The sequence below is a fragment of the Carcharhinus amblyrhynchos genome, chromosome 12, assembly GCF_965287045.1.
Source record: "Carcharhinus amblyrhynchos chromosome 12, sCarAmb.v2.hapA, whole genome shotgun sequence".
In the NCBI taxonomy this organism is placed as follows: domain Eukaryota; kingdom Metazoa; phylum Chordata; class Chondrichthyes; order Carcharhiniformes; family Carcharhinidae; genus Carcharhinus; species Carcharhinus amblyrhynchos.
The window spans coordinates 25,906,595-25,932,802 of NC_137335.1; the positions used below are offsets into that span (position 1 = coordinate 25,906,595).

At 43.2% G+C, this 26,208-nt stretch overlaps 1 protein-coding gene across 1 annotated transcript in view; it reads left to right on the top strand.

The window, feature by feature from the left end:
* The window catches only part of unc93a (unc-93 homolog A), a 79,956-nt gene that overhangs the window by 23,082 nt on the left and 30,666 nt on the right, over positions 1 to 26,208 (top strand). The window contains exons 2-5 of the mRNA XM_080199767.1: positions 1,630 to 1,811; positions 13,452 to 13,681; positions 20,081 to 20,215; positions 23,118 to 23,329. Coding sequence (XP_080055893.1) covers positions 1,630 to 1,811; positions 13,452 to 13,681; positions 20,081 to 20,215; positions 23,118 to 23,329 — 759 coding nt within the window. The remainder of the gene's footprint in view (positions 1 to 1,629; positions 1,812 to 13,451; positions 13,682 to 20,080; positions 20,216 to 23,117; positions 23,330 to 26,208) is intronic.

Genomic DNA, 26,208 nt, shown 5'->3' on the forward strand with positions numbered 1-26,208 from the left:
TGATAAAAGATATATTGCAGAGAAATGCCTGATGGGGGATTACAGTATTATCCAGAGTGGGAGTGTTGCCAGCTTCAATTGAGGATTCGGGATGCTGTGCTCTAATACCTGTACCTGCTTCATTCAACTTTTAATTTATTTAAAATGTGAAATCGTGAGGTGTAATTTTCCCAGTTAATAACTGGGAGTTTGATTTTCTTTTTCAAAGTCACTGATCTCATAGTAACATTTTAGGAACAATATTCCAGGGGAAAAGTCATTGGAGAGAGGTTCAAGTTAATTCGGGAGACCCAGCACAGATTTGTAAAACACAGACTGTGCTTGACTAATCTAACCGAACGTCGATGATGGTAATGCAATGGATGTTGTCTATAATTAATTCAAATTGTTTGACAAAGTACCATATAAAAGATAACAAAACTGAGACTCATTGAATAGAAAAATCAATGTCACCTTTGAGAAAAGGTTAATTTAACAACAGAAAACAATAGGCAGCATTTTCTACCCTCTTGAAGCATATTCCCTTGGCAGAGGTGGCTGGCCATTGGCTGGCAGCGGGATCTTTCTGTCCCATCAATGTCAAAAGTGTTTTGAGTTGTTCACTGGCTGCACTGCTGGAGAACCTGCCGTGGAGAGGGTTCCCCATTGGTAGAGCTGGAAGATCCTGCCAGCAGTAAGGGCTGGAACTTTCAACTCACTGAGTTATGGTAAATGGGTGTTTTTCAGACCATAGCATAATAGACAGCAGTGTTGTCCAAAGGTCACCTACCTCCATCATGGAAAGAAGGGTCACCCCCATGCCCCACACCACACAGGCATGAGGGTGACTCCCCCCCTCCCCCAGCCATAGACCTGTACAGCACCCCCCCACAAGAGAGACACCTCTTTCAAGATCCCCCCTAAGAACCCCCAGTGCCAACCTTGCACTGGACAGTGACACCCTGACCTGACACCTTGTAGTGCAAGGCGGGGGGATTCAAGGAGGTAGGCGCCATGCCTGTATACACCTCTGCTTCTGCCAGGCTGCAGAAGAAGGATTCCCCAAGGGTCCTGGGGGTTTGGTGGGCTTGGGATGGGGAAGGGTTGATCTCAGCACTATCCAGGAATAGGGGCCTTGTGGCTAGACTGTCCCTTCTAGCTCTGGGAGTCCTAAACATCACTCTTGGCATTGTGATTTCAGGCATCTCTCTGATCAAATACGCTGAGGGAGAATTCAGCATGGTCAATGCACCTAACCAGCACGCCTCTCAGACTGTGGGAGGAAACCTGTGGGAAACCCACGCAGACACGGGGAGAATGTGCAAACTCCACACAGATAGTGACCCAAGCTGGGAATTGAACCCAGGTCCCTGGCACTGTGAGGCAGCAGTGCTAACCATTGTGCCACCATGCCACCCTCAGGATTCATAGTGGCACATGATAGAACTTTTCCCCATTAAATCACCAACTTCAAATATTTGGTGGATCAGTTTCAAGTTGCCTGGGTGAAGCAGACAAAGAGTTTCATTTGAGCCTGTTCTTTATTATTAAATAAACAAATCTGATGTTACTTGCTTTAGGTATTGCCTGCATGTATTTAATTTGCATTATGCGATTTATCTTATCTTTTGTTTTGTTGCCGTTTTGCAGAGCAGCCTGAACAGTGATCAAGGCCTCGGTCTGGCCTCATTAAGTGTCATCTATGCAGCTCTTATCATCTCTTCAATGTTCCTTCCACCTCTGATGATAAAATACCTTGGCTGTAAATGGACCATTGTTATATCCATGTGCTGCTACATTTCATTTTCAATTGGCAATTTTTATCCAAGCTGGTAATAATATAAAATCTTAATTTTAATTGCTAGTATTTTGATTTGTGTATAAGAGTTCTTCCACCTGGGCCCCCCAATCTCCCTGCCACCAGGCAAATTCTACCTATAAAAGGCTCCCAGAGTTGGAAATTTAACTTTCTATTCTGGGGTCAGGGATTAGACCCTGCCCTCATCTCTTGGAATTATGTGTCAGAGTTGGCCTGTTGTGGAATGTAACCTGCCCAGCTGGGAACTAATCCAGTCAAACTTGCTGACTTCCTGTCAGGGCTAAAATGCTGCAGAGTTAAAACAGCAGAGAAGCCCAAACTTCTGTCTTTCCTGTCTGAAACACCTTCCTCCTCACTCCACATAAACTATTACTTTGATATCTAGAATTATGTGTCAGCATATCAGTCTGAATTAGGTTGTTGGCACAGGAGCCCGGATTGTTTGGATGTGTGTAGTGCTAAATTTGGTAAACGTCCCTTGTGTCCGATCCCAGTTCCGTTTTGTAATTGTCCCATTTTACAGTGTCATTAATTGTCGTAACTCAGATGTGCTGAGTTGGTAATAAAGTTGTGAGGTTACATACTTCTCTTTCCACTTCAACTGTATTCAGTTGCCATCTTGTTTGTATAAAATGTCAATAGAGATTAATCGAAGCATAGAATTTTGAAGCAGGAGTAGGCCATTCGGCCCCTCGAGCCTGCTCCGCCATTCATTTTGATCATGGCTGATCATCAAATTCAATATCCTAATTCCCCCGTTTCCCCCCATATCCCTTGATCCCTTTAGCCCCAAGAGCCATATCTAATTTCTTCTTGAAATCGGACAACGTTTTGGCCTCAACTACATTCACATCCTCTGGATGAAGAAATTTCTCCTCACCTCAGTTCTAGAAGGTTTACCTCTTATCCTCAAACTGTGACCCCTAGTTCTGGAACCCCCACCATCGGGAACATTCTTTCTGAATCTACTCTTTTTAACCCTGTTCAAATTTTGTAAGTCTCTATGAGATCCCCTCTCACTCTTCTAAACTCCAGTGAATATATTCCTAACCGACTTAGTCTCTCCTCGTATGACAGACCTGCCTGTTATTAATACAAGCTATGTTAAAGGCATTTGCTCATTTAAGGAGCCTGACAGGTACTTTGTAAAGACTTACAGAATGACTTTCCTCCACCCTTTTTTTAATGTTGATGGCTGTGCTTTCTTTTATTTTCATAAACAGGAGGGGATCAATTTAAATTGCTCTAATTTCCTCACTTCCCTGTCCATAAACAAAGATTTTTTAAATTCTGATTTCTCCCTTCATAAATGGTATTTATCCCAGTCCTATATTTGGAAATGCTCCAATCCTCGATTAATAAATTGGCTCAAGGTAAAATCAATGGGAAATAAGGTAAATATGTGTCCAGAATCAGAAGTCAACTGGAATGTTCCTTCTGAAGAGAGGCTGACTAATTGTAGAACAGTCCATCATTCCAGGACAAGATTTCCACAATGGGAGAAGTTACATAGATTGAGTTAGTCTGGAGGCACAAGTTCCAAGATTGCAGCAGTTGCAGGTTTTATGAGGGTCAGAGTTCTTTCTGATGGTAGACAGCACAGGCTGTTACCTGGAGTTATGTTCATATTTGTGGTCAAACAGTAATGGGTTGAATTCAGTTCCACTAAAACAATATGGCAATGCAGCTTGTGGGAGATCATATGACATACCTCCCCAGTGTTGGACACTGGATGTATATTCCCAAGATTGGAATCTAGGTGTTTAATTGGAGTCAAGATTCCTTTGTCCTAGGAGAAACATGTTTCAGGTGGTAAACTGAAGCTCCCTTTGTTGAAACCATCATTTTAGGACTGATAATGCTCCAGCCATTAATACCATTGTGGGAGATTAAGACCTACAAAGACTTGTCTTTTTTCAAAATGGCTGGAGTCAACTCACCACCCACGTGCCATTGTTACTTTAAAACTGCTGCAAGGTATTGAGTGACTGGGTGGAGATGATTTGTCAGCTCAGCAGTTGTTCATTTTGAAGACACAGAAAAGATGACTTTATAAAGTAGTCCAGCTGGTACATATATTTTCCATCACGTCTCAACAGTGTCATTCCTTTCAACCTCGCCTCTTCCCAGTACAGAAACAGGATTTTCACCATGTGCATGGAAAAGGGAGCTGGATCAGTTTCTGTGTCAGAAATCTGCCTCCGATGGGAAACTAACTGAAGTTCAGACTTCTGAGCCCTGAGGCAGGATACTTGTCCAATTAAAGCTAATGGGGACAGTAATGGAGGCAGATTAGCTGGCATAACTGTGGCAATTGCTGAGGGGCACGTGATCAGGCTGAACCCTTTGGAGAGGCAACGCGGGAAGCTGGGCCAATTGAGTGCAAGGGCATACCACCAGGCTGGGGCAGGAACTCAGTTGGAGGCTGTGAGCGGAAGAGTGTAGATACGTATTGTAGTTCTGTCAGACTATTGCTTGTATGTATATACATTGTTGGTGATAAACTTTCTTAACTTGAAGTCACAATGAGTCACTTTTGAAATTATTACATTGGAGATGAGGAAAGCCTTTTATTAGAGTTGTGAAGAATTAACATACACATACCAATAAAAATGCCTTTAATCAGAAAGATAAGTCATTTGACCCAGAGGTGGAAAACTGGAGCCATTATATTGAAAAACATTATATTTCTTTGTAGCAAATAAGATCACAACTGAGGAAAAGAGAAAGGTGATTCTGTGACACAAATCCCTACAGCTTAGTGAAAAGTTTAACATTGCCTGATACTCCAGAGACAAAGGCAGGAATTTCCAACCTTGCCTGCAGCTGGAATTTTGCAAATTTTTGGGACTGAGAGTCAAATTCTTCATTTTCGTTGGCAGTGGCAGTGGGGTGTGCAAGCTTGGCGAATTCTGTCCAGAGTCTTTTGATGTGGGTATGCCGGCGTTGGACTGGCATAAACACAGTAAAAAGTCTGACAACACCAGGTTTTAGTCCAACCTATTTATTTGATAATAGACTCACAAGCTTTCGGGGTTAGCCCCTTCGTCAGGTGAATGGAGAGTTCTGGCCTCAGACAGAGCATATAAAGCACAGACTGTCTGTGCTTTATATGCTCTGTCTGAGGCCAGAACTCTCCATTCACCTGACGAAGGGGCTAACCCCGAAAGCTTGTGAGTCTATTATCAAATAAATAGGTTGGACTAAAACCTGGTGTTGTCAGACTTTTTACAGAGTCTCTAGACCAGATATCAAGTTGATCAAAAATTATTTCAATGCCACCAAGACCTTCAATAGTTATGTTGATGTATAAATTTCATTCTGCAGTCCTGGAGCCAGGGAGTTAGTCTACGGTTTTGTTGCCAGATTGAGAGGGTTAGACAAGCACTGTGAACTTGGTCCAGCTTTAGAAGAGATGTTAAGAGACTCTATGGTCTGTGGGAATAAACAGCCTTGTAATACAGAAAAAGTTGCTGGCTGAGACCAAAATCTCTTTACAAAAAGCTGTGGGGATGGCCCAGGTGACTGAATGTGTGGAGCAGGGCATGAGCGAATTGCAAAGCGTGCCCAGTGAGGTGAGCTCTTTATGGTGGGAAACAGATGCTGTGTGGATCAGCCTGAGTGAGGACACAGCAGTTTCTGAGAGGGGGAATATAGCAGCAGGGGTGGAAATTTGTTTCCAATGTGAGGGCAAGTACTCCCTAGAAATTGCAGAACTGATGTATGTTTCTGATCTAATCAGAAGTATCATTTATAATTGTGGTGTAAAGCTAAGCAGTCAGTACAAAACAAACAAAAAAAAATGCTTGGTTCAACTCCATTAAAAAAAACAGTTTGAGGAACCCAACTTGGAACCCAAGTTGTATACTCTAAACCAGGTCAACTAATGTCCAACTAAATATGTGGGGTTATGGGAATAGGGCCTGGGTGAGATTATGGGTGGTGCAGACTTGATGGGCTGAATGACCTCCCTTCTGTACTGTAGGGATTCTAAGATTCTAAACAAGATGCTGTCAATAGATGAAGTTACATACCTGGGTTTGGCATAGATGCCAAAGACTTGTATTCTTTGGAAAATAAAGTTAAAGCCAAAAAGGAAGTATCACAGCCTAAAAATGTATCTGAATTAAAATTGTTTCTGGGAATGTTGAATTATTATGGAACATTCCTACAAAATATGTCTACAATCTTAGCTCAACTTGATCATCTTTTGACGAAGCATGAGAGTTGGATATGGAAGAAAGCACAAAATAAGGCATCTACCAAAGTAAAGCAGGCGTTACACTCAATGGCATTGCTTGTACACTATGATCCAACCAAACCATTGGTACTTACATATGATGCCTCACCTTAAGAGAATCACATAAAAGTTTGGACCATTAGAGACCCATTTACTTCAGAAATGTAATCCCCTTCAATGTGTAAAATAAAAGCAAAATACTGCAGGTGTTGGAGATCTGCAATAAGTACAAAAAGTGCTGGAGAAACTCAACAGAAATGTCAGAATCTGTGGAGAGCAAAATTGAGTTAATGTTTTGAGTCCAATATGACTATTCTTTGGAACTTTAGAACATCATCCCTTTCAACTGATAAGCTTTAGAAACATTTCTAGATTCCATACCTCACTACTGACATTCATGCCTGCCTTCAGCTGGTCTGAGATGTACAGCTGCTGAATGCTGGGCTGGTCCCAGAATTCCAATTCCTTAATGGAAGTGGGCTTTAAACAAACCCTTAATGACGCCAGTTGGCACTCCCCCGCCCTCACAAAGATCGCTCACACCGGAATATTGGCAGGACATCAGCATGCATAATGTTGGTGACATTTTCCCTGGCAGTCTCTCTTCCAGTTTGATTCAGACCCTGAGAATCTGGATCTAGGTTTCGCACGCAAAATTCCCCATATGATTGTTCTCAGGAGAACAGAAGAAGTGGAGTAGAAAGATCAGGCAGCAATGGAGACACATTGCACTTGTCCGCCACCACTCCCAAACAAGCAGGTGAAAGATACATTGTCGGAGTAAGTTGTTTCATCTGTTTTCCCTCAGATACATGGCTACAGTATGACAAGGCCATACAATTGAAAGGAGTGCTAGGAATCCTCGCGATTCAAGGAGTAATGGATTCCACGCGTATGGCCTTTGCGTTCCTTGATCAATGCCACCATCTCCATCAACAAGAGATTCACCTTTCTAAGGGGAAGAATTTTAACATGGTTGAGTGTGTTGATTGAGGTACAGGTAGAGCCCATGGATATGCAAATACATCAGGAATCCAGCTCCAGTGCTCTCATTTCCACACTTAACTTCAATGTGTTAGACTTTGTGAAAGCAAAGTCCTCTGGAGAGGGGGTTGTCAATTTTCATAATGATGATAAGTCACTGTGGGCTTTGGAGTTTAACTTTGGCTACACAGGTTTTCTTAGCTTCCTGGGATTCACCAGTGAAAGCAAAGCAAAAAGAAAGTAGCAGTTGAGATGTTGACTACTGGTAGTTGCTTTCCTACTTGCTTGTGTGAAAAATTTATTCACAGTACGTGTGCCAAGAGGTTATTTTATATACTTTGGTGCTATATGTACATGTTGGAATTTCAGTAATCTGTTCAAACTTTCAGTTTGATCTGTCATGTCACATGGCTCATAGATTTTGCTACTTTGGTCCTCAGATGAGGACATACGCCAGAATTTTATTGTCCTGCCCGCTATGGGATTTGGAGCTGGTGAGGAACATGGGAAGGTCCATTGACCTTGGCCAGGATTTTATAGTTTTGGGATGAGCAAGACCTTAAATCCTGCCCATGGTGTAAAATTAGGTTAGAACAATTAAAATAAATCCTGGCCAGAGCATAATTTCCTTGACATGTCAGAACACTATCTCAAGAGGGTCAGAGTGTCATGTCAGATGTTGGCAGTTATTCAGGAATATTGTATAACTCCCAACCTTGAGTCCGTATCTCATACAACCGACTTTCACTGACAGCTTGTCTAATGTTTTCTGCAAATCCAAATATACATTATATCCACTGGTTCCCCTTATGTAGCCTGCTAATCACATCCCTAAAGGCCTTGAAAATAAGTACTAGGAACTCGGGTTCAATTCCTGGCTTGGGTCACTGTCTGTGTGGAGTCTGCACATTCTCCCCTTGTCTGCATGAGTTTCCTCTGGGTGCTCCAGTTTCCTCCCACAATCCAAATAGGTGCATTGGCCATGCTAAATTCTCTCTGTGTACCCAAACAGGCACCAGAGTGTTGCGACTAAGGAATTTTCACAGTAACTTCATGCAGTGTTAATGTAAGCCTATTTGTGACTAATAAATAAACTAAACACAATTTCACTTTCAGAAAACCACGTTGATTCTAGCTAATCGTAATGTTATTTTCTTAATACTCTGTTACTACTTTCTTAGTTAAGTTTCCACCATTTCCCTGGTGACTGATGACCTGTGGTTCTCTCTCCCTACTTGCATGAATAGTGGTATTACACTTGAAACCTTCCAATCCATTGGCATCGTTCCAGAATCTAGAGAATTCTGGAAGATTACATCCAGTCCACTCTGCAGCTGTCCAGAAGAACAAAGAACAAATCTTTGAGAACTTTAGGTAGTAGGCAGTCGGGTCCAGGGGATTTGTTGGTTTTTAGTCCTATTAATTCTCCAGAATATTTTCTTTGTAAATATTGATTTTTTTGGTTTTCCATTATTTTTTGGTTTTTTTTGCTGCAAAAATAGACCCAAAATACTTGTTAAATGCCTTTTCTAATTCCTAATTCCTCTGTATAATTTCTCCTGTTTCAGCCTCTAAAGGACTTGGGCAGTGCAGTGGCACAATGGTTAACACTGTTGCCTCACAGCTCCAGGGACCCGGGTTCGATTCCTGGCTTGGGTCACTGTCTGCGTGGAGTCTGCATGTACTCCCCTTGTCCGCATGGGTTTCCTCTGAGTGCTCTGGTTTCCTCCCACAGTCTGAAAGATACGCTGGTTAGGTGAATTGGCCATGCTAAATTTTCCCTCAGTATACCCAAACAGGCGCTGGAGTGTGACAACTAGGGGATTTTCACAATAACTTCATTGCAGTGTTAATGTAAGCCTACTTGGGACATTAATAAATAAACTTTAAACTTTAAACTCGTGTTGACTTTCACACTTCTCTCTCTGGAAATGACACCTCTCAGAAACTTGAGGCGGGATAAAATGAATGCAATAAGACTGCCAGAAGTGTGATGGAGTACTTCAGGTATCTGGACGAATCTGGCAGTACCAGTCAATATGCACCAGCCAGTGTGCCCAGAATGGTCATGGTATACTGCACTCTGCACAACCTTAGAACATAGAACATAGAACACTACAGCACAAACAGGCCCTTCGGCCCACAAGTTGCGCCGATCACATCTATACCTATTAAGCCATAGGCCTATCTATAACACCCAATCCCACTAGATCCCATATACTCATCCAGAAGTCTTTTAGAAGACCCCAGCGAGGTCGCCTCCACCACCACCGACGGCAGCCAATTCCATTCACTCACCACCCTCTGAGTGAAAAACTTACCCCTAACATCTCCTCTGTACTTGCTTCCCTGCACCTTAAATCTGTGTCCTCTCGTAGCGACCATTTCAGCCCGGGGAAATAGCCTCTGAGAATCCACCCTATCTATTCCTCTCAACATCTTATAAACCTCTATCAGGTCGCCTCTCAACCTACGTCTCTCCAGGGAAAAGAGTCCCAGCGCCCTCAACCTTTCTTCATAAGGCATGCCTCCCAATCCAGGCAACATCCTTGTAAATCTCCTCTGCACCTTTTCAATAGCTTCCACATCCTTCCTGTAGTGAGGCGACCAGAACTGCGCACAGTACTCCAAGTGGGGTCTGTCAAGGGTCTTATAAAGTTGTAGCATTACCTCCCGACTCCTAAACTCAATCCCTCGATTAATGAAGGCCGGTACACCATACGCCTTCTTGACCACATCCTCCACCTGCGAGGCCGATTTAAGAGTCCTATGGACCCGGACCCCAAGATCCTGCTGCTCTTCAACACAGCTAAGACTCCTACCCTTGATATTGTATTCCTTCATCCCATTGGTCCTGCCAAAATGGACCACTACACATTTATCTGCGTTGAAGTCCATCTGCCACTTCTCCGCCCAGTCTTGCATCCTATCTATGTCATGCTGCAACTTCTGACATCCCTCCAGACTATCCACAGCACCACCAACCTTCATATCGTCGACAAACTTATTAACCCATCCCTCCACTTCCTCATCCAGGTCATTTATGAAAATGACAAACAGCAAGGGTCCTAGAACAGATCCCTGGGGCACTCCACTGGTGACCGACCTCCATTCAGAAAAAGACCCATCCACAACCACTCTCTGCCTTCTGCAGGCAAGCCAGTTCTGGATTCACAAAGTCAAAGCCCCTTGGATCCCATGCCCTCTCACCTTTTCAAGAAGTCTTGCATGGGGGACCTTATCAAACGCCTTGCTGAAGTCCACGTAAACCACGTCCACCGCTCTTCCTTCGTCAATGTGTTCAGTCACATTTTCAAAGAACTCAACTAGGCTCGTAAGGCACGACCTGCCCTTGACAAAACCATGTTGACTATTTCTGATCATACTAAACTTCTCTAAATATTCATAAATCTTGTCCCTCAGAAGCCTCTCCATCAACTTACCAACCACTGAGGTCAGACTCACCGATCGGTAATTTCCTGGGCTATCCCTGTTCCCTTTCTTGAAAATAGGAACCACATCCGCAATCCTCCAATCCTCCGGAACCTCTCCCGTCTCCATTGATGATGCAAAGATCATCGCCAGGGGCTTTGCAGTCACTTCCCTCACCTCCCACAGTAACATGGGGTACATCCCATCCGGTCCTGGTGACTTGTCTATCTTGATAGAGTTTAAAAGTTCTAACACATCCTCTTCCTTAACATCCATGTACTCAATCTTTTCAGTCTGCTGCAATTCTGCAGTACAACCTCCCAGATCACTTTCCACCGTGAATACCGAGGCAAAGTACTCATTAAGCACCTCTGCCATTTCTTCGGGTTCCACACAGACTTTTCCCCCTTCACCTTTTATAGGTCCTATCCCTTCTCTTCTCATCCTTTTACTTTTCACATATTTGTAGAAGGCCTTGGGATTCTCTTTAATCTTACCCGCCAAGGCCTTCTCATGTCCCCCTTCTGGCTCTCCTAATTTCCTTTTTAAGCTCCTTTCTACAAGCCTTATACTCCTCTAGATCCTTAACATCTCCTAGCTGTCTGAACCTTTTATATACCTTCCCTTTCTTCCTGACTAGGTTCACCACAACCTTCGTGCACCACGGTTCCCGCGCCCTACCAAAACCTCCTTGTCTCACTGGAACGTTATCGTTCAGAGCTCCAGTCAAACATTTCTTGAATATCCACCACCTTCCTGCTGTACTTTTCCCCAAGAACACCTCCTTCCAGTTTATTCGTCCAATTATCTGCCTGATGTCTTCACATTTCCCCTTACTCTAGACAAACACCTTCCTAGTCTGCCTGATCCTATCTCTTTCCAATGCTATCGTGAAGGAGATAGAATTATGATCTCCATCCCCAAGATGCTCTCCTACCTACCTCTCCTACCTTGTGTTGCACTGAGGTTTTGCGAAAGGAGAAGGGGCACAGAGCCATCTTGGACAACTCCAAAGCGAGGCCGTAAAATACCGCCCCATAACTTTTGAACTTTGAATTTGGCTAGAGTAAGCCTGGGATGTTTCACTTCAAGTATGATGCCTTTTAGGGAGTTTTTATCAAACAAAGTTTAATTAAGATACATTTAACACATAGAAAATTAGCAATAGATTTTATCAATTACAAACAAGAAAAAGAACCTAAGATATTGTGTAAACCTTAACAACTAAATGAACTGTTTCATAGAATCATAGAACCCTACAGTGTAGAAAGAGGCCCTTCAGCCCATCAAATCAGCACCGAACACGATCCCACCCAGACCCTACCCCCATATCCCTACATATTATACCCACTAATCCCTCTAAGCTACGCATCCCTGGACACTAAGGGACAATTTCTTAGCATGGCCAATCAACCTAACCCGCACATCTTTGGACTGGGGGAGGTAGCCGGAGGAAACCCACACAGACACGAGGAGAATGTGCAAACTCCACACAGACAGTGAACCGAGCTGGGAATTGGACCCTGGAGCTGTGAAGCAGCAGTGCTAACCGCTGTGCTACCGTGCTGCCCCATTTCAATAGAACAAACCTCCTTATAGACATACACCTGGCTCAGGTTTAGCACAGAAAAATAAAAATGTTCACATGATTTTGAGGCTCATCAAAACCTGTTGTGAATTAGTTCTTTGGATAGAATTGAAGCTCTGACTTCCTGGCCTTTGTAACTTCCAGAAGACCTAAAGGTAGAAATAAGCCAAAGTTGGCCACTTGCTTTTAGCAAGCAAACACTTACAAAAGAGCTTTCGCTCCAGGAAGGCAAGTAAAACTGTTTCCAACATAACAGAATTAAAAATAAACAAAACCCCATTCAAATCATTTAAGCAGGAATAAAAGGACATCTAAACATACAGGTCGACAACAATGAAAGAAAACAAAGCTGCTTTCAACCTGCAGAGAATGTGATTTTAAAAAATACATTTCTTAAAGACACAGTAGTGTCACACCATTTATAAAATGACAATATCCCCATGTCCCTAACCTGAGTGAATAAGTCAGCACCAAATAAATGCACACAGATATAGTTCTAACCGATGTACAATCTGTTTTATTATAAATAGAAAATGAATCAAAACCAACCTATTCTTTCCTTAGGCTTTGTTTTGTCTAGGTGGCAGAATGTGCTATTGTACTGCTGGTCCGAGGTGTAATGTGAGGGCTATGATGGTGAGAAATGGCTACTAATATTCTATATTTAAAAAAATTGAAGATGGCCTTCCTCTACTGATAGATGAGAGCTATCTCCCATGATGCTTCATCAGCTGTCTTAAGTGTCACCATTAGGTCAGTGGGCATAACTTTGTTGCAGAGAGTCATATTCTGTGAATGAACCTTTAGAGTGCTGGCAATTTCCACTCCCTGGCTGGTCATTTAAAAAAAAATTAAATCATAACAATAGAATAATAATGATGAATTAACTTGACTTTGACAAATAAGGTTAAAATAATAAGAAGCTACGATATTAAAATAAATACAATTTTAGGAAATAATTTAAATATTGTAAATATTAACAAAGGTTGATTGGTGATGCTATATATATCTATATTGTTACAGTCAGTTAATATTGCCAATACACAACTTTATCATTTATATTTATCTTGAAAATTAATCTTGCCCAAACACAGTGGATTTGAACCCATAGCTAAATTACAGGTCGCCTAAATGTATATTGCATTCAACATCAGCATTTATGATAAAAGTCCTTAATCTCTTGCAATGTCCTCTGCTTGTAAAATAGCAAATGATAGAGCATGTAAACCAGAATAGACTTGTCCAGGCAAATAGGCTCTGCAAAACCAAACCATAAAGCATAATATTAATTAATCAAATCTTGATGTGAAATTTTGAATAATATTATTCATATAAATGAATCTTAATGATACTGAATAAGACACTAAAGGTTCATCTTATATTTATAATGAAAATATTGTTTTTCACAGGTACACACTTATTCCCACTGCAGTAATCCTTGGAATAGGAGGAGCTCCGCTTTGGTCTGCTAAATGCGCCTACCTTACCATTTGTGGTTACCAGTTTGCAAAGAAGCACAATAAGATTGGAGAAAATATAGTAAACCACTACTTTGGTATTTTCTTCCTTATATTCCAGTCATCTGCTGTTTGGGGGAATCTATTATCTTCATTAATATTTCAATATAGTTCTGGAAGAGGTAAGATGTATTTGGTTTGGAAATATCAGAATATATACTGAATTGTTATTATTTATTAAAACAAATAGGCTAATGTCCAAAGTAACAAAAGGAATTTGGTATGAGTGCATTATGCATCATCAAGCATAATTTCCACTTTTATCTCTTTTGAAAATTTGTTTAGTTACTCTGTAGGATGGATGTTTCTGTGATTTGTAGGCTATGTCAGTATATATAGCAGGATGGATTGTTATTTGTATGTTACAGTGTTGGAGGGACATTTGACAACATCCAATTCAAAAGGGAAAATCTCATGTGGCATGATGTAGAATCCTTCCCTTCCTCCTCTCAACAAATAGGGGGTTGATTTTCATCTTCTGATTGAGGCAGAAATGAAGTTGGGAAACCTGCAATCTTTACATTTTTGGCAGTAAAAATGAATTGATCTTCCATGCCCTGTGTTATTTCCTTGTGGCCCCAGGTCACCACCTGCACACACATCATAACAAGGGATGCAGCTAACTCCTGACGCTGTGGTGCAAAATGCAGACCTTAAAAAAGAACCTCTGCTCAGTGGAGTTGGTGGGATTCATTATGTGCACTATCCCAGGACAGGAGAAGGCAAGCTGCCTAGTGCCCACAAGAAGAAGACATTGAAGGAGGCAGCACCCAACTGAAAGGGTCAGCAGAAGAGGGTCACTTCCTTGAACATGAGTGAGAGACAATGCCGGAAGAGGTTGCATCCTTCTTGAGAGTTGGTAGCTGAACTTTGTATCCTTTTGCAAGAACTCCAACCAAAAGGACACAAGGGTTGTACTTTCCCAGTGGCATTGAAGGTTACTGTTACCCTGATTTTTTTTTGCCAGCAGCTCTTTTCAAGGCACCTCAGTCAAGCTGTATTGCACATCTATGTCAACAGTACATAGGAGGATCCACTAAGTCATTGATGCCCCCTTCACCAGGGTAAGTCAGTTTAACTTGTTTGAAACAAATGCCGCAATTCAGACACAGAGAGCAACAGTTGCTGGCTTTCCCCAGGCACAGATCTTGGTCTACTCCACGCTTGTGGTGAAAAGGACTCCCTCCCAGAATACGAACTGGTACATTAATCAAATGTGCAATTCTTTTCTGACCCCCACTAGTGATTTCTGCATACGTGTACACCTGTTTCCCCTACAGTTGTCATGACTCATTCACCTTGAGGGAATCTGGATTGGAATGTTCTGACTAACCTTCTTGGTAGGTGGCTGGGTGTTTGGGGTGAAGGAGCATCCCGACACCAACTGTGAACAAGAAGCCCAGACAGTTCCAACATGCCACAGCAAAAAAGCCGCACCGATCTCCTCAGAAGGTAAACACTGGACACGACCGACAGAGTACCCTTCATCGTCCAGTACTTCCCTGGAGTGGAGGAACTACGACACCTTCTTCGGAACCTGCAACATGTCATCGATGAAGACAAACATTTCACCAAGATCATCCCCATACCCCCACTACTTGCCTTCAAACAACTACGCAACTTCAAACAGACCATTTTTCGCAGCAAACTATCTAACCTTCAGAAGAATAGCGACCACGACACCACACAATCCTGCTGCAACAACCTTTGCAAGATGTGCCAGATCGTCAACATGGATGCCATCATCACACGTGAGAATACCAACCACCAGGTACACAGTACATACTCAGCCAATGCTGTCTACCTCATATGCTGAGGAAAGGCTGTTCTGAGGCATTGTACATTGGCAAGAACATGCAGATGCTATAATGATGGATGAATGGACACTGCTCGACAATCGCCAGGCAGGAATGTTCCCTTCCTGTCAGGGAACACTTCAGCAGTCAAGGGCATTCAGCCTCCGATCTTCGGGTAAGTGTTCTCCAAGGCGGCCTTCAAGGCACACGACAATGCAGAATCACTGAGCAGAAACTGATAGCCAAGTTCCACATGCTTGAAGATGGTCTCAACCGAGATCTTAGGTTCATGTCATACCACATGTAACCCCATCATTTGGCCTTGGTTTGCAAAATCCTACTAACTGTCCTGACTTGAGACAATTCACATCTCTTTAACCTGTGATTATCCCTCTCTCCACTCGCATTGTCTGTACCTGTAAAGTCTTGATTACCTGTTAAGACTTGCATTCCAACCATTATCTCACAATTGAGTCTCTGTCTATATATACCCTGTTTATGAACTCAACTCCCCTCTCAGCTGATGAAGGAGCAGTGCTCCAAAAGCTCATGATACCAAATAAACCTGTTGGATTTTAACCTGATGTTATGAGACTTGTTACTGTGCCCACCTCAGTCCAATGCTGGCATCTCCACATCATGGCCTTTAAAAGTCAGTGACTTCCAGCAAAAGATGGGTGCAGTGGGATAGGTTAGAGTGGCAATATTGGCTGAAAATAGTGAACACAGCAATGGCAGTTGGTTTCATTAAGGGTATAGAGTCAGGCTCACACAGGGCAACAATATTTCAACCAATATTTTACAGTAAGCACTGTTGTGTAATAAGGTCACATCTCACATCCAGTGGCCTCTCAGGATTGTCTCTAGGCAGATTGTTGAGCTTGTTGTATTTAACTGCACTTTATCGTGCAGAGGATGGGAAAAATCCACCTTTTCCCAGCTGAACCTGATCCAAACTCAACCATGTGCAAACCACACCTGGAACCTGTGGTTTTCTAATAATTACCTATCATTCAGATCTGCCAGTAGTCTTCATAAACAGGAAGTGGTTCAGTTCGATCAACGGTCAGCTTGTATGCAGAAGATAAAAGCAAATTACTACGGATGCTGAAATCTGAAACAAGAATAGAAAATGCTGAAAATCTTAGCAGATCCAACATCATCTGTGGAGGGAGAACAGAGCTAACCTTTCGAGTCTAGATGACTCTTTGTTAGAGTTGAGCTTCATGCAAATTTGCTCTTTTATCTCCCTTTGACTGTTTGGGGCCCATATTACAGCCCCAGCAGTGACTGACTCTGTTATTTTCTTCAAATCAACTCACATGGCCTCATTTGATGATCCTTCTCAGATCATCCCATTTCATCACTGCAATTTTTTTTAATTGATATTGTGACATTTATTTTCATTCCTCACTCTATTTAATCTGAAAAATCTTTAACCAGTAATCTCTAAGAGTGTGTCCTCTAAACCATGTTTCAATAATAGCTGTAATTTCACACCTCAAAACCTGTATATCTGTGCCCTTAGCTCACTTGCATTATTCATTTCTGTATATACCGTAAAGCACTACCAAATGCCTTTGTTGTCGCTTCCTTAATCTTTGTTTCCTCCGCTTCCCAAACATGCTTATTCATTTTCTACCTTCCAATTACAGTTTTGTACCTCTTCCATAAGAACCTAAGCACAGCTTCTCATTGCCCTGCCATTCTGCTTTATACTCTCCTCAACAGCACAAGCAACCTTCCCACAACAATATTGGTCTACTTGTGATGCAAACTCTTCACCTGGCCTTCAACGTTCCCTTCCACACCCCCTTGTGCTCTCTACCCTCCCTTTGTGCCTTCAACTCGTCCTGCAGACTTGCATTCCCACTTTATACTCTGAACCATCTCCAATTTGCTTCCTGCATCCAAGAGCACTATCGGAAATGATGCTGGCAGTGTTGAGTTCCCCATAAGTTCTGGCAGTTTGCCTTGCTGGGTGCTTTGCCAGGTATATTAAGCATTAAAACACTACTGGTGGGAAAGCAAATTTAATGGACAGACGAAATTTTAATAAGCAATCATTAGATGCAAAAGGGATTCTCAAGATACATCAGTGGGAAAATCAACCTGCCACGAAAAGATTCTGACCTAATTTCGTGATGTTGGGAATCCGTTTAAAAAAATCTAACCATATCTTCTGTCCCCACCTGTCAGGATTGATGCTGCTGGCAGGTTCCACCTTAACCACTTGTATCTGTTGGTGTGTCCCATTGTTTCCCTCAGCTTTGTTCTCTCCATTTTCATTGAGTCTTTGTCATTTTCTTACACTGTTTGGTGTCTCACACTCTTTTCTCTCAGACTTGCTCCTTTTGATTTGAGTTGATTTACTATTGTCAAATGTATTGGTACACAGTGAAAAGTATTGTTTCTTGTGTGCTATACAAATAAAACGTACTTCCATAGAGAAGGAAAGGACAGGGTGCGGAATGTAGTGTTACAGTTACAGCTAGGGTGTAGAGAAAGATCAACTTAATAGAAGGATGGTCCATTCAAAAGTCTGATGACAGCAGGGAAGAAACTGTTCTTGAGTTGGCTGGTATGTGTCCTCAGACTTCTGTATCTTTTTCCCAATGGAGAAAGGTGGACGAGCGTATGTCCAGGGTTTGTGGGATCCTTGATTATACTGGCTGATATCGAAGGCAGCCGGAAGTGTAGACAGAATCAACGGATGGGAGGCTGTGTGGTGGACTGACCTTCGTTCACAACTCTTTGTAGTTTCTTGCAGTCTTGAGCAGAGCAGGAAGCATAGTTTTCTATGGTGTATCTATAAAAGTTGGTGAGAGTCATGGCGGACATGCCAAATTTCCTTAGCCTTCCGAGAAAGTAAGACATTGGTAGGCTTTCTTAACTATAGCGTTGCTGTGGCGGGACCAGTACAGGTTGCTGATGATCTGGACACCTAGAAACTTGAAGCTCTGAACCATTTCCACTTTATCCCCATTAATGTCCTCCACTGCGTTTTCTGAAGTCGATGATTATTTCCTTAGTTTTGTTGACATTGAGGGCGAGAGTATTGTCGTCACACTAGTTCACCAGATTCTTTATCTCTTTCCTGTACTCCATGTAATAATTGTTTGAAATCTGACCCAATACGGTGGCGCCATCAGCAAACTTGAAAATCAAGTTGGAGGGGAATTTGACCACACAGTTGTAGGTGTATAAGGAGTATATTAAGGGGCTGAGGACACAGCCTTGTGGGGCACCAGTGTTGAGGATGATCATGGAGGAGATGTTGTTGCCTGTCTTTACTGATTGTGATCTGGGATAGGAAGTCTAGGATCCAGTTGCAGAGGGAGGCGCCGAGTCCCAGATCACGGAGTTTGGAGACGAGTTTCGTGGGAATAATGGCGTTGAAGGCTGAGCTGTAGTCAATAAATAGGAGTCTGACCTAGGTGTGCTTGTTATCTAGGTTTTCCAGGGTTGAGTGTAGGGCCAGGGAGATGGCATCTGCTGCGGGCCTGTTGTGGCGACAGGTGAACTTAAGTGGATCCAGGCAGTGGGAGACTGGAATTGAATAGTACCATGATTAACCTTTTGAAGCACTTCATAGTGATGGATGGTCAGAGCCACTGGCAATTAAAGCACGCTGCCTGGCTTCTGTTTGGTACCAGGATGATGGTCGCCTTCTTGAAGCAGATAGGGACCTCAGACTAGTGTAAAGAGAGATTAAAGATGTCTGTGAAACCCCCACCAGTTAATCTGAGCAGGATCTGAGTGCTCGTCTAGTACCCCATCCAGGCCAGTCACAATCCGTGGGTTAACCTTCGAGAAGGCTGATCTGACGTCTGCAATGGTGACCTCGGATATGGGTTCAGCTGAGGCTTCTGGGGCAGAGAGTGTGCTCTCGCTGACTCTTGCTCAAAACGGGCATAGAATGCATTGAGCTCATCAGGGCTCAATGTATTGGAGCTGGTGATTCTACATGCCTTCATCTTGTAGTTTATTATGTCTTGCAGACCATGTCATAGTTTGCCCCAACCCCAAGGAAACAGTGTCACCCAGTTCTTGTCTATAGCTTGAAAAGTTGCATTGGAAAGCTTAAACTCCAATCCACAGATCTTACAGTCACTTCAATTTTTACAAGCTTTCCTTTCTATTTGTCACCAGTTTGCAGCTTCTTTAAGAGGCGCTTCTTTAAGAGGTTAACTTCAAGTGACATCAGAGATACCCAATTTCCCTACACTCTAAACATATTCTTCAGTAATAAGCAATTCACATAGCATTGGCTGCATGCCTCGGCGAACAGCATGAAGTCCCAGCATCAATATTGTACTTCTGGGCATAGCTAAATTTCTCTGCAATATCCAGCCCTTGGTTGCAATTTTCATTAAAGTTGCTAACTACAGTTCCAATCAGTGATTGCTTTAATTGCATTCAATCAATTAAGATTATATTGAAGCCAGATTATAGGTACGACCTCTTATGTAACAAAGAAGCCTCCAAAGAAATGAACACATCAAAAAGTCACGTGCTTCACAATATTAATTTAACTTCTTTGACTATATGTAAGTTGTAAACTGTCCGTGTATTTGTAATTTATGTAGATTATAATAAGCATATTCAAAATTACTGATGGTCGCTTGTCAAATGCAATGATGTAATATCAAAGAGAGTCAGGTTCCTGCAACAAAATTTGAATTTGTGCTCTGGCATCCAGTAAAGCATGTTCTTTGGTTTCAGCTAATGTCACTGATGAAATTTTAGCATACTGTGGATCCAATAATTGCCCACAAGATGATCTGAAGACAAGTCGCAATGTAACATCTGCTCAGCATTCTATGTCCACAATCCACACCCTCTCAGGAATTTATACTGGTGAGTAATAATTATTTACAGCAAAGCTAACAATGTAAATCTGAAATAAAAACAGAAAAAGCTGAGTAAAATCAGCAGGCCTAGAGACATCTGTGGAGAGAGAAACATAGTTAATGTTTCAAGTCCATATGACCCTTTTACAGAATTGAAAAGTGATGAATTACATACTTGGAGAGGGTATGGGCCAGAATGGAAAGTCAGTGTAGGTCAGAGCCGAGGAGAGATTGACAAAGATATCACGAACAAGAGACAGAGGGGCTGTTAAGTGTGCCATTAGGGACTGAAAAGTGTTAATAGTGACAAAGGTAGGAGAGCAGAATGTGTTAATAGGAGAACAGAGGTCAGAAGTCAGTGCTCACTGGAAGCAAAACTGAACAACAAGGGACAGTGGCCAAGTGGGGGAGAGGTGGAATTGTGTTGGGACACGCTAAACGAATTGAACATAGAAAACAAAAAGGAGTCACGACAGAAGGGAAGTTCACAACCTGAAGTTGTTGAACTCAGTTTTGAGTCCAGAGAGCTGTAATGTTTCTGAGGGGTGGCTGTGCATGCGGTAATGAAATGAGAATGGTGAAGGCACTAGAAGACTGCGTAAAGTGATTTTTAATACATAAAATGGCACTGCTCATGGGGCAAAGTAGCAATGCCCAAGGGGCATATTGGCACTGCTCACCAGATATTGGGTAGTGCCAAAGGGGTGGGGCCGGGGGGGGGCCTATTAGGGACCGAGCTTATGGGGGAGATTGATGGGGGGATCTGCTGCCACTCCGCAATCGGATTTGGTGGCAGAGGGAGGGAAGACACTGATCAGGGCTGGCCTTCGGGGTGGGGGGCTGCCGTGGGAGGTTGGGACTCGGGGGGTGGGGGGTAGTAGTGGGGGAGCTGTTGAGGAGATCAGGACTATGGGTGGGGTATCGGGAGATCAGGACTGGCAGGGAGATGGGGGGAAACGTTGGGGTTTGCTGGAGATGTCCAGGAGACCAGCAATTGGGGAGGTGGGTGAATTGGAAGGGCAGTGATGGGAGGTCCCATGGCTGGCCAGCAATTCGGAGGCTGGCAGTACGACACCACTGTACATGTGCCAATATCGGTGCTGAGAAATTGGCGCACGCATGGTAGCCCGCTCAGCACTATGCTGCCAGCCTCTTGGGCAGGAGTAAGCCTCACCTCCGTATTTTCAGTGTGAGTCTCTCGAAGGCACTCTGTGATGCATGGAGTGTAGGAAATTCATTTTGAAAATCCCGCTGAAAAAACCAGTGGGAGTTACTCCAGTTTTCCCACTTCCACATGGGTGGGAGAATTGCACCCATGTTTTAATTGGAGGCAATTCAGAGAAGGTTCGCTAGGATGATCCCTGGTATGGAGGGATTGTTTTATGAGGAAAGGTTACACAGGTTGGTACGTTACTCTTTGAATGTTAGAAGAATGAGAGGTGGTCTCATTGAAACATATAGCGTTCCTAAGGGGTTTGACAGGGTCAACGCTGAGAGGATGTTTCCTCTCATGGGGGAGTCCAGGACCAAAGGGCATAGTCTCAGAATAAAGGAGGTGGCAATTTAAGACTGAGATGAGGAGACATTTAGACCATAAGGCCATAAGACATAGGAGTGGAATTAGGCCACTCAGCCCATCAAGTCTGCTCCTCCATTCAATTATGGCTGATGTTTTTCTCCTCCCCATTCTCCTGCCTTTTTCCCATAATCCCTGATCCCCTTATCAATCAAGAACCTATCTATCTCTGTCTTAAAGACACTCACTGACCTGGCCTCCACAGCCTTCTGCGGCAAAGAGTTCCACAGATTTACCATTCTCTGGCTGAAGAAATTCCTCCTGTCAGAGGGCTGTGAATCCTTAGAGCTGCTTGCCACAGAGATCCGTGGGGGCAAAGTCATTGCGTATATTTAAGGCTGAGATAGATTTTTGTTCAGTAAGGGATTTAAGGGTTAGGGGAAAGGGCAGGAAAGTGGACATGAGGAATGTCGGATCAGCCACAATCCTACTGAATGGGGGAGCAGGCTCAAGGGACCTAATAACCTACTCCTGCTCCTATTTCTTATGGTCCTCTGTCTTAGTGAGGCCATGTTCTGAACAGGGTATATTATCTATTAAATGGAATATGAGTGACCTGGAACACGCAATGATATTCTGCTGTTTGTGCTATGCTACCAAAACCCGCAGCTAATCCTTGAAAGAACTCAGAAGCAAACCAATTCATGGTTATGATGAATTTGGTGGCTGCTGACAGCGTATGGCAATCAATGCTGCTTTGTATAAGTCTCTGGCGACAAGTGCACTAAAGACTCTGACCATCTGTTTGAAGAGTCACACGCTGAAGGGTATGGCCTCCATTTCCTTTCTGCCCCTTGTCCATCTTCCTTGTCTCCTGATGCCTGGATGCTTCATTTTTTCAGCCTATGATGGGTTCTGCAATTTGTACCTGCCTCCCTTAACCTGGTCTGCTCCAGACAACATGCATAGCACATGCACCCCTGGGAAAAATGCAACATTCCCCCATTAATGAGTTCTTAATGAGCTCTTTAACTTGCTAATTGACCTTAATCAGGAATCAGTTAGGATTGCAGAGTTACCTTTCCATTATCCTGGTGGGCATGGTGAGTCCTGAGAAAGGCATCTGGCAGCTGGCATGCCAGCTCTTCTGTTTCCATCCCCTTGCAACCCAAATATCCAGCCTCCTATATCTGATGGACATGTGGAAAATATTGTACACTCTGTAGCTCTACATGACAGCTGACCTCCCAACCACTTCACACTCTGTCTTTTAACACTCAATGATAACAGTCTCTCAACTTTGTGCTTGGGAATGTAGTGGCGTATAAAATGTAAAGGTCTGGGGATGTATCCCTGGTTCTACACCTGCTTGTTCTAACACTATCTTTTGCAGGAGTTGGTGTAGGTGGAGTACTCCTTGTTGCCCTTTTTCTGAATCAACTCGATAAGAACGAGACGAAGCACTTTAAAGACAAGAATGTGAGCATATTGTCTGTCTTGGTGTCTACCTTTACACAGCTAAAGGACAGGCGCCAACGTCTGCTCATTGTCATGACAATGTACAGTGGATTTGAACAGGGCTTCCTTTCTGGTGATTATACAAAGGTAAGATTCACAAAGCACTTACAAATATATAAAGACCATCAAAGGTATTGATCCTCTGATTATTCTGACCACGTGCTAATGAGTACAGAAATAGGATAGTGCAGCTGAATAAATAGCTCAAAAGATGCGGAGGGGAGGACTTTAAATGTTTGGGCATTAGGACCAATTGCAAGAGAGGTGGGAACCAAGTCATGTAGATTAAAACTCAATAGGCATGAGACCAATATCTTGATGCAGGGATTTGCTGGTGATGTTGGGCAAAATTTAAACTAGTTTGGCAGGAGGGATAGGAACCTGAGCATAGATTCAGAAGAGAGAGAAGCAAATAGAAGGAAGAAAATTAATTGGCAAATGAGAAATCAAAGGGATGAAAATTGATAACAGTGGGGCTTTTCAGTGGTTAGTTGCACATATTTCAATACAGGGAGCCCGGTGAATAAGGCAGTTGAGCTGAGGACACAGATGGCCACTTGTAACTATAACATTATAGCTGTACTGAAACATGGTTTAAAAATGGGCAACTCAACATTTGTGCTTACTGGGTTTGCTGCAGACAGGATACAGAAAGGGATAAAAATAAGTAGGCAGGGTCAAAATATAGGTTTAAAAAATTATCCCTATGAGAAGGGATGATATGCTTAGAAGGAGCATCAAATAAAACGATATGGAGTAAACTGAGGAATGGAAAAAGAAGCCATCACGCTACAGTGAGTACACTGTAGACCCCAGACAGTCAGAGGGAGTTGGAAGAGTTAAAATGTAGGCAAATTACTGAAAAGTGCAGAAACTTATCTGACTTTAAGATTTAGGGTTTACAGAATTCTTGAAATGCATTCAGAAAAACTTTATTAACCAGTATGTAGCAAGCCTAACAAGTTTAATTCGATCAAAAGAGCGGGCGGGGAGGAGGGTGGGGGTCCTGGGTAAGATGCTCTTTTGGCGAGTTGCTGCAAGACTCAATGGGCCAAATGACCTCCTTCACTGTAGGCGTTCTATGGCTAGAGTTCTCCAGCAGTTCACACCCCGCTGCTGCTGCCAGAAAAACAGAGAAGTTGGCTCATAAAACAATGCCCTGATCTCAGGATTCCTGGCTGTTGGCTTTCTCTGCCCCCACTTTGCTAGTGTGCCTCTAGAATTTTTGTTTATTTGGGCGGAGTGGATTGTCTGGAGAGAGAACCCAAGCTGCATGCCAGTTTTGTCGCTTCAACCAGCAGCACTCTGTGCAAAGAATAAGAATAAAAAAAGTACATCACAGGAACAGGCCGTTCAGCCCTCCAAGCTTGTGCCGATCATGATGTCTGCCTAAACTAAAACCCTATGCAGTTTTGGAGTCCGTATCCTTCCATTCCCATTCTATTCCTGTATTTGTCTAGTTGCCCCTAAATGCTAGTATCATACCTGCTCCCACCACCTCCCTGGACAGTGCATTTCAGACACTCACCCCCACAGTGTAAAGAATTTGTCTCGTACATCTCCTCTAAACTTTTCCCTGTGTACCTTAAACCCCTAGTATTTGACTCTTCTACCCTAGGAAAGAGCATCTGGCTATCCACTCTGTCCGTGGCACTCATAATCTTGTAAACCTCTATCAGGTCACCCCCTCAACCTCTGCCATTCCTGTGAGAACAAACTGAGTTTATCCAACCTCTCCTCCTAGCTAATATCCCCCAGACAGATGAGGTGAAATCCTGGTAAACCTCTTCTGTACCCTGTTTCAAGACACCCTTCTGGATGCTCCTTTCACATTCTGCCCCATCCAAATCCCTAGCAGTAAGTGAGGCCAGTCAATATAGAGAAAGTTAAAATCACCCACAACAACAACCCTGTTGTTTTTGCATCTTTCCAATATCTGTCTGCTTAACTGCTCCTCTATCTCCTGCTGGCTGTTGGGAGGCCTGTAATAAACCCCAACATTATGAGTGCACCCTTCCTACTCCTGAGCTCTATCCAATTGGGTTGCTGCCTGAACCCTCCAAGGTGTCCTTCCTCAGTATTGCTGTGATATTCTCCTTAACCAGTAAGATGCAACTCCTCCACCCCTTTTACATCCTCCTCTATCCTGCTGGAAGCATCTGAATCCTGGAATGTTTCAACCAAGGGCCCGATCTTACCATTTTTATTCCAAGTGCTGAATCTGGACACAATTCAGATTCGACTTGGAAATCTGCTTTCAGGTGCTCCCACATGCCTGAACAAAACAAATCGCGGGTCTGAATTGCGCTGTGGGCAGGGCTCAGCATGCCCAAAACCACTGGAGCTGCAGTTAGAAAAAAAAATTGAAAATCACGCCACTGTCACATCGCTCCCGGGTCACAAAAAGTGGATAAATCTGGAGCGATGGTCCCCACAGACATCACCCCCACCCCTTCAACATAACTTTCCCCCTTATCCACCCCAACACCCCCGCTACCCAGACCAATCGCGATCCTCTGCCCCCTTCCCCCCTACCGATCGCCCGTAGTGTGGCAGCAGTCCCCCCTCCCCCCCGCCCTGCCCCCACCAGAGATCCATCTGGCCTCCCTTCCAGTATATTTCACATGCTCACAGCCCAGTAGTCTCACTAATTAAGTGCACTTGCACTGTTGTAGCTGTAAAATCCCTTTTCTCTGCTGTCTGTACTTGCAAACTCCACCGAGGTACATATCCAGGCCTTTATTGAAGTTGTGTAATGAAACATATAGGTTTGTGTACAAATAACCGTTGCTTGATTCAACAACCTTTGGAATTGTGTTTAGCAACAGTCATCTTGCGGTAAATTCTATGGGCTGCATTTCCAAGTTTAGAAGGTAATTTGGAAAATGGTAATAAAATAATTTCTACTTCTTCTGAACTTGCTGGTGTACGGGGGGTAAAAAAACAACATTCATGGCAAGTGAAAT